The 9,719-nt window shown below is 42.5% G+C and overlaps 1 protein-coding gene across 1 annotated transcript in view; it reads left to right on the forward strand.

Annotated features, from left to right (window-relative positions):
• Positions 1 to 4,435, forward strand: part of SLCO3A1 (solute carrier organic anion transporter family member 3A1) — a 139,605-nt gene extending 135,170 nt beyond the window's left edge. Inside the window, exon 10 of the mRNA XM_084267883.1 lies at positions 3,420 to 4,435. Within this exon, the coding sequence (XP_084124009.1) occupies positions 3,420 to 3,799 (380 nt within the window). The 3' untranslated portion in view covers positions 3,800 to 4,435. The remainder of the gene's footprint in view (positions 1 to 3,419) is intronic.
• Positions 4,436 to 9,719: the final 5,284 nt, after the last annotated feature.

The following is a 9,719-nucleotide window of genomic DNA, read 5'->3' on the forward strand; positions in this document are numbered from 1 at the left end:
GCAATCTTAGCCAGAGCTCACATAGCTCAAAGGGAAGCTTCTGGGTTGACTTGGGTCAGCTCTGGTTCAAGCCTTCCAAAGACAGCATTTTCCTTAGCTGTCGGGGTTGCATTCGGGTTTTGGTTCTCACTGGCTGAATGCAAACTGTCAGCAGGCAAGCATGTGAGGAGGATGGCTGTGAGCTGTTGTTTCCAAAGGAAAAAGTACTTATGGGGGAAGAATTTCTCTATTTTCTCTTCTCCTTTCAAAAGAGAAGCCTCCTGAGATAGCAGCGTCTCGAATTCCTCTAAAACCAGGCTTAGCCATGTATGCTTAAGTTGAATAAATCTTTTTTTTCCCCTTCTTCCAATAAAGAAGCCATAGTAAGAATTTAAACTCAAATCTTTACATGTTGCTCTGTCACCAAGGGATTCCTGTGAAATAAAACAACACGTCCTTAAGCATACCAGCAGTGTAGCTAGAACCCACGGAAAATGAAGAGAAAGGTACTTTTCAATATAAGGAAGGGTATCCAAATCTTGCCCTTAACAATCTGAGGTTTGAGAATAGCTTTACTGATTTATTTTAAAAGCTTTTCAGTTCACCTTTAAGCTTTGACTTAAGAAGAGAGTGATAATAGCTGCTTCTCGAACCAAAGGGGGGTATTAAATATAGGAGGTATGAGACCCGGAGGTACAATCATAGCTAATAGATTTCAGTAAGACAGAAGCAGCTTTTTTGTACAGCCCTACGGTTTCTGCCATGAAATATATATATGGCAGGAATTTTTGCAACATTTTGCAGTAAGAGGTAAAACATGAACATGATTGAATCTCTTTAATATTCACTGTAATAACACGAAACACAACTGAATCCTCCCGGTATCCTCCTGGATATATTATCTCATGCCATGGAAATTCTGCTGTGAGAGGGCAATGCAGCAGTGTCTCTATATAAGAGTGTTACTGCGGTTTCTCGGAGAAGAGTAAGCAATGAAGGTAAAGGAATGTTGTTGGAGCCCAAGAAATGGGCCGGAATGGCAAAGAGTTTTAGACTTGTAAGATGCCAGATACATCCGTTCTAGATGGTCTTCACCATGCACCCTGGCAAAGACTCCACTTCCCAGGACACTTCCTTCTGTTTTCCCTCAAGTCCATGTTGTTCGTCTCCCCCAACGTGACAAAAGTCACAGTGTCTCTCTCTCAGAAAGACTTTCAAATCTGCAGTGCCTTGTCTCAGAGGGTTAAAGCACCAAGTTGCTCCCGTAAAACTCTTGTCCTCTCCTCTGCTAAAAATGACCTGAAACACTCACTGGTTGCTGTAAGGTTTTCATACATTTTTCTTTTAAGGTTTCCATATCTGTGCCTGTATTCACACAGGTGTATCTCTGGAGTTGCATAAAAGCAGGTCCTTCCTTGAGTCTTATGAGGAGCAATTTCCAGGTCAAATTATCTTGCAAGCCTGGGCAGTCAGACGAAGCCAGCAGATGGGGATGATAGCTCTCTCTGAAGTTCTCCCTATACATCTTCAAAGCTTTGTGTCAGCATCTCATGGTAACAAGCAGGGGCTCACACCTCCAAATTATGATCCAAAGTTTTCTCTTATTCCAGAAAGCATGTGGCTCCTGTCTCCTGGGTCACTGCCACCTCTGGATGTTACCCCTGAAGGTGGCATCCCATGCACTGGGCAAACAAACTGTATCCAGTAGCACAATCTTTTTTGCTTTTGTTCTGACAGAAGACCAGCTGAATTTTAAAATTCCAGCTTGAGTGTGCACTTGTTCTCGGATAATTACTTACTATTTATTTATTTTTAAGAAGAGCATCTTTCAATTCAGAGGCAGAACCAGCCCAGTCTGGAATTTCCAGTCATTGAAATGACAGTCAGGGAGCTGGCACTGACAGTTTTTTCCTGAATATAAGCAGGTATTTAGATGTGATGTCTGGGACCGGTGTTTATAACAAAAAGATTGTCTTGCTTTTCTATCACCTGTTTTTATTTAGTACATTTGTGCTATTAATGACTGGTTTAAATGAGTACCAAAAGCCCATATAGCCTTTCTTAACTCCTGCATTTATTAACATATAAGGAAGATCAAACAAAATCTGCAGAGCACTAGTCATTGACAAAAGGAAATAAAGAGATCTCAGTTACCACAGGGAACAGTGAAGACAACCAATTTATTTGTAGTCTTAGGATATGTGTCATGAATGTCACTGTTTTGTTCATGACAAGCGTATGGAAGGTATCTTTTTTAAGACAGGGAATCCAGGTTAATGATGAAACTGGATCCAAGATTAAACACTTTTCTGTCTGAAGGCTGCAGCTCTTGTGTCTGTTCGTCTCCACGTGTATTTATAGAGTTTCAGGCATCGCAGCACCTACAAATGGAGTGATGCTGTCAAGGGTATGTTGTGCTCATCTGCTCTTTGGTTTCAATAGATACGATGCTGCCCTTTGCTTGCTGTCTTAACCCACAGCAGTGATTATCAATCAGAGGTTTTTTTCCAGGGTTTATCTGCTTCCAGCCTCCCCCCCCCATAAATATAACAGAAGGAAAAGGAATGTTTTACATTATGTAGAGCATCCACATTTTCTTCTGAGTGCTGCACGCTCAGTGCACACACGCTGGCTGGTGAGTGCAGAGCTGGAACGTGGCTGTCCTAACCACCGCTGGGGTGATGTGAAACAGGGGGCCACTACAATCTCCCTGTAGCATGGGAAAAAGTAGAGAAGAAAAACATTGCCTTTATTAGTTAGAGTGGAATGATTACTTTGCTTTAAGATTGCAGCTCTGCTGCAAACTATGATTGAGAAATGCTCATCAGTAGTTAGCTGCAGTGGCTGTGGGAGAATCCTGCTGTGATATTTCATTTAATGGTGCACTGAAATTTTCCCTTCTTTTAAGATTTAATCTTTGGCATCTATTAGAAGCCATTGTTTATTTTCTTTAGACCCAGTGAAAACCTTCTCCTGTGTCAGGGAAAGGTCCAAAACTAGATCACAGTGCTCCAGCTGATTTCAAGCTCTGAGCTTGAGTGCTGTGACATTCTTCAGGTGGACACCCCAGAGTGCAGAATTACCAATGTCTAAACAGAGAGCAAGCTGCCAAGCTTGTTGTCCTCTGCCTCTTTCATTTACCCCTCCACTCGGTCTCATTAGGCAAACGAGCAGCTTAATAAAAGCCACTTAAGCTTGAGTGAAATCCTCCCTGCGTGTTGATATCAGCAGGAATCTCCACTGTAGATGTTGAGTCCAAGCTAAAAACTCATCCATGAACTTTGTTTAGGTTGATTTAGAACTTAAAAAATTAGAATCCCAGGCTGCATCTGGGACCATTAACCTTGTAACGTATCCTCTCTTTCCATTCACTGCAATCATGTCTTCTCACTTTATCATAAGCATCAAACAAGCATGATTGTCCTCTCTTCTTTTGACAGGTTTTATCCCACCTCCGCTGATCTTTGGGGCTGGAATTGATTCCACGTGTCTGTTCTGGAGCACATTCTGTGGCGAGCAAGGAGCCTGCGCGCTGTATGACAACGTGGTCTATAGATACCTGTATGTTAGTATTGCTATAGCCCTGAAGTCATTTGCATTCATCTTATATACAACCACCTGGCAGTGCTTGAGGAAAAACTATAAAAGATACATCAAGAACCACGAAGGTGGTCTCAGCACTAGTGAGTTTTTTGCCTCTACTCTCACCCTAGACAATCTGGGGCGGGACTCAGTGCCCCAAAATCAATCACATAGGACAAAATTTATCTATAACCTTGAAGATCATGAGTGGTGTGAAAATATGGAGTCTGTTTTATAGTGACTGTGGAGGGGGTGAACTATATTAATAATACAAGGGTCCTTTTTAATAAAAGCAAGAAGAGAGTGAGAATGAAGAAACAACTGCAAAACAACGGCAACACAGGAAACTTTTGTCTTTTTCTCAAAGTCAGACCCAGCCAGGATCCTTGAGAACAGCATCTTTTACCAGGATCACTTGTGAAATCCTGTGGGGTGATGGAGAAAGCAGGGAGCCGCTGTGGCTGGGTACCAGCCCCTTTGATGACAGTACGAGCTTCCAAGAAGGGCATCTGCAGAGGTTCATCAGAGAGCTCTGCGGACAGGTGGACTTGGGCGTTGAGGCGTAGAGAAAGCAAGGTGATAACAGCAAGGCTGGAATAGGTGATCGCAGTTGCAAGTGTGAAGGGTTTGCCGGTCCGGGTGCTGTTTGAACCTGCTGTGCTCTGTGATGGCAAAGAGGGAGCGGTGCTGGAGCTCATCCACCCGTCACGCTCTGTCACCAGCCATGAATCTACAATAAATACCTTGAAGGCTGCTGGAAACCTTCCAGGTGGCGAGCAGCGCTGTCAGAGGTGTCCGAGTCCTTCCAACCGAGGCTTATTCGCAGATCGCAGCGTTGTGGTTGTCTGTGAATGCCTGTGCTCAGATCTCTCAAACCCAGTAAAGTTCAAGACATTTGCTCACACTTGCCAAACGTGCTGTCATTTTTAAAGGGGGATGAATTCCAAATACTCGTCTCTGTAGTCCTCTAATGAGATTTTTTTAAAACATATTTTCAAATATATGTTAACCCTTAAATCACTGACACTTTTCCATAGGGAGAATTTATTCATGCTAGTTTGGGGAAGGATCCTGTTTAAGCCACCCAAACATAATGTGACTCAAGGGGTTTGTTTAATCCTCTGCGTTTTTTATCCATACGCCTTCATTCTAATATGCTACCAAGCCAATGAAGACACGTAATATGTTTTTAAAAAAAAGAGAACAAATGCACTGTGTCTCTATAAAAAACAATTGTCAGTTGGAGAATTATAGATAATACGATGATTTACATAATATAGTTTTTTCATATTCTGTGTGACTCAGTGAATACATATATATATATATGGAGAGGCTGTTTATGTTGTCTCCAGTTTTTAAAGATATATATATATATATAATTTGCAATCTAGAAATTGTGTGGTGGATGTTTTCTTTGAAGTAAGTGTGCGTGTGCGTGTGTGTACAAGGTGAAAGGAGTACTGACCTTAATCCTGCAACCCTCACAACCCATGCTTTTTTTCACCTGAGAAATTCCACCGGCTTCACTGGCAGCCACGTGAGGAAGGCTGGAAAAGAGAAAAATCTCCCTTCCTGGAGGTCTCTTTTTGCCCTTAAATGTGCAAATCGTGTTCCTATGGAGGGCTGGGTTATGGGGGCAGAGGCTGACCAGTATTGAGCGCCTCTGAAATTTTCATTCACATCCTCAGGAGGCACCCATGCAGGAGAGGATTTGGCATTGCTTTTGCAATGCTGTCTTATCTAAACCTGCAAAAATCACAGGGCAGCTTTCATCTGCTTTCAAGAAGCATTGGGTCAGGCTTATTTTGCATGCGTATTTTTCTTTTCCAAAACATTCCTGCTGGGAAGCCATACAAATTGGTTGTGTTTGGTGAATTTTCCAAACCCATTTCCAATGGACTAAATGTCAGAAGGGTTTTAAGGGTTAGCATCATAATCAAAAATCTCCTTTTGGGTTGGTTTGGGGTTTTTGTTTGTTTGTTTTGGGGGTTTTTTTGTTTGTATGTTGAAGCTGTTGTGAGCTTGCAGATGTTCAGAGGAGTAACCTGGCATGTTGAACCAAATGCTGGATGTCACGTCCATGCAGCTGGTGGAGGGTTTGATCTTCCCTACGTCTTTGTCCATTGCTGGCAGTGGACACCCCAGAGTTGGCCCAATTACAGAAGGTTGATAATGTGCCACTCGTGTTCAATGCCTTTTTAGCAGACTTTGCTCTTACCTGGGCATTGAAACATGGGTGTGTGGTATCAAACTGCTTCCACTTAACTGACTTTACATGTGTTTGTAACTTATGCACAGCATTATATGTTCAGCAACAATAAGGGCAAAAAAAAAAAAAAGGGTGTATCAAATAAACTCCACTGTGCCAAATACTTGACAAATATTGTAATTGCAGATATTTAATTCTTGGGTTTCAGCCACGTTAAAATTCACTTGATTAATGAAGGAGTTTAAGAAAAAAAAAAAACAAGTTACTAAGCTATGCAGTGCCATTGTTATGTTGGGTGGTAAATGATGCTTTTTAGACCATTAGATTGGTTTAGTATATCCTGTCTGCTAAAATAGAGATACAGCATCCATAAAACAATGAATTTAAAAAAGGCGCAGGGTGCATAACTGTCTCATAAAATATGTATAATTGTCAAGTATAAGCCTTTGAAATCACTCTGTACAGTTCTCTTCATTCTGCAAATTTATTACTTAGACTGCTGTCTTTTCAAATGTTAGCTCATAATTTTATACTCTACACACACATTCAGACTCGAAGACAAATGTCAGAGAATAGAACCTTTCTAAGAGCCTGATTGCTTGAAATTCTGTAACCCCTTTCACTGTTTCATTTGTTTCCCCTCTGAAAGTCCAAGGTGAAGAAGTATAGCGTGCTGACATGATGCAAAACAAACTCTTAGTGTCCAAGAGCTGTGGTTTGTCAGTACAGTCAAAAGTCCCCCTTGACTGGAGTTATAGAAACAGGATTCCAGGGCATATAACGTTTTCATTTTTATTTTTGGTTGGTTTAGGTTTTTTGTCATTTAATAATGTCTCTTGGTATGTATGGGAGACACAGCTGAATGGAGTTACTTACATTATTTTTAAGCTGTAGCTTACAATTCCTGCATGATTGTTGTTTGATTTCTTTTCATAATGTGACTTCTGATAAGCTCTCTACCATCACACTCTTTTTTTTTTTTAAGGATGTATCAGATGCCTGCATCATGAAGGGCTTTACTGTCAGTGCTTTGGTACAGATTCAAGAATAGAGCTTTAGTTTAAAGAAAACACACAGACCAAAACATCCATCCATCCATCCATCCATCCATCCACCCACCCATCCCAACAGGTTCTTTGTATTGGTGTTTTGGGGTTTTTTTCTGATTTCAAAACCACAACCAGTTTTCCCTTCAACCCAACAAACACAGTGTCTAGAGATAGCCTCCTGCTTCCCAAATGGCAGTATATGGACCTTCACCTGTCAGCACTTCGCTACCATCCCACAACTGCCTTAACTGTGCAGGAAGCTTAAGAACAAGGATGGAGTTAGAGAAATGCCCGTTCCAGGAAACAGACATAGGGGCATGGGCTGAGCAGTCCAGCAATCCACATCCAACATGGGAATTTTTTTCTCCCATGTTTAGGGACGTCGAACTTCAGGGTTTTGTTGAGACCTCCCTGTCTCAGCAGAGATGTTATTTTGACATTTCCAAGCACTGTGTTCCCTGCATGGCTGTCTGCTAAGGAATGGGATGTTTGAAAAGATAAACCACTTGAGATTTAGCAGTCTCTATGGGATTGTCCTGTTGCCTTGCATGACTTCAGGTTGGGGTTTCCTTTCCCTTGCACAGATACCACCTTGGCATAGCTCCAGTGGAATCAGAAGGGGACCCCAGTCTAAAATTGGTGCAGATGACACTAGAATCAGTTTCTTTGCATCCTTGTTAACAAGGGGATGCATTTTCCGAACCTTCTTTTTATACATACTGAAATCCTACATTTTCCTGACTTTTCCCAGTACATCTTGGATGTGTGGTGAGAATGAAAATGCCAGCACCTGAATTACCTAAACAACCCTTCCATTCCTTGGGAAATCAACTGATAGGGACCTCACACTGCCATACCCCTGCCAGATGCACTGAGCTACTCGGTGCTGCTCCCGTTAACCTCCATTGGGTCTCATCTTGCTGGGAAGGTGAAAAGGGAAGGATGCAGAGAGGAATTAGCTTCAATTAGCTGAGTTAGCTGTGCTTCAAAACGCTTCAGAATTGAACTGATGGTCTGCAGACACTTGGAAGGCATTTGGAGTATTTCCAAATGGCTGTGCTGTATTGGCTTTGGCTTTTTTTTTTTTTGCTTTTGCCTTTTTTTGGGGGAGATGGGGTGGTGAGGGGGGAGGAATAATTAAGGGACTCAATAAGATTCGATATCCCTATCAGAGTTTTATGTTCATCATATTGCTGATGGAGGCAATATACTTCAGGTTTACCTTTGTGTGTCAGTCAGGGACGTGCTTTTCTCAATGAACAAGGTCCCGGGAGCCAGAAGGCAACTCTATCTCACAACCAGCAGCTTCATGCCACAGCAAACCCTGGACATCCTGAAGTCCACCAGCACTGTGAAGCTTTAGCCCCCGAGTCAGCTGCGGCTGTTGCTGCCATGGGAGAGTTTGTCACAGCCGGGTGCGTTGGGCTCAGTATTTTCTTAAGACTTGGACAGTCTTGGTGTGATGTTTGTTTTCTTCTTGGCAGGTGATGTGGGGAATTGTCAGTATTAAATACATGTTCAAATGCTTCCCTGGATGGATGTGATGCCAGCTTTTCTCCTTTTTCACAAGGGTTTCCAGGTGTAGTCCCCCTCTGCCTTTAGACACAGCCACACTGATCTATGCCCGTAAGTTCACAGGCTTTCTGGGCAGAGCCCCCCTGAATATAAGCAATAATACTGACCTGTTCCCATTTCCAGTTTTTGGTTATCTTACCTAAACCTGAGTTTATCTCTCCCAACATCTCATGCGGCTGCTGTAACTTTTTTTGTTGGCAGCCTCTCCAGGAGATAGGCAGCTTGGTATGAACATAAGCAGCGATTTATTAAGATGGACAATTGTATGATGGCAGCATTTGGCATGAGCTGGGCTCAGCTTTGGTTATTGGTTGGTTGAGATGGATCCAAGGAGTAAAGGAACAGCCAGGGCTTTGTAGCTGAGCCCCCCAGAGTCCCTGATAGGGACCCTTCCATGCTCCTGGATAGACCTACCTGCCCTACCTCCCTGACAGCCATGCTCCATGGGCATTTCTTCCAAACTGGCCATCAGCTTCCTTTCTCCAGGTACACAGTTCTTCCTTCTTCCCAAAGGCAAAGCTCAGTTCAGCTCTACCAAGTCAATACAAGGTGTTCAGGGTTACTAAGCAGCACTTAAATTTGCCCAGGAGGCCAGCAGGTCTTACATAATATTTACATATGCTCAAAATATCATAGATTGCACTGCTTTTATATACTACATCTATTACTTCTAGGCTGCACATGATCTTTTCTATCATTTCATTGACATTCCTAGCCAATTTGGATCTTAATATAATTGCTTCGCTGAAAAATGGCCTTTCAGCAGTTCTTGGACATTAGATACTTCTTTATTAACTACTGATGCCAAGTAAGATCTCCATATGAACATGAACAGCACTCTTCCAGCCTCAGTCTTGCCACACAGCAGCTTGGCTATGAGCATCCCTCAGTCCTGAAAGGCTACAGGGAATGCAGAAGTCAGGTGGACAGAGGAATCCATATAGATGTCTGCAAGAGCAGGACTGTAGGATGTATGTAGTGTATATGCTCTTTTGCCTGTCAAAACCTTGCTTTGGTCTGTTTAACGGATGGAGTGTCTGCAGGGATGGGGTCTTTGGGATACCAGGAGTTTGTGATGCTTCCCCCACTATCTTCAGAGTAAGAGCAGCAGAGCAGTGTCACCCTAGGTAGGAAGAGATTAGCAATACTCTGACAGTTTGTCGTGCTGGGCTTGTTCTACACAAAGTTGGTGTCTGCAAATGGCAGAAAGCAATAAGAAACTTGTCAAGTCCAACTCAGCAAATAATTTATTGCGACTTCATAAATTAATTTTCCCTTTTATTTCTTCTTTGTGAATTGCTAAGAAAGCCAAGTAAATGTCTCCA

The sequence above is a fragment of the Gallinula chloropus genome (assembly GCF_964237585.1).
Source record: "Gallinula chloropus genome assembly, chromosome: 9".
NCBI lineage: Eukaryota > Metazoa > Chordata > Aves > Gruiformes > Rallidae > Gallinula > Gallinula chloropus.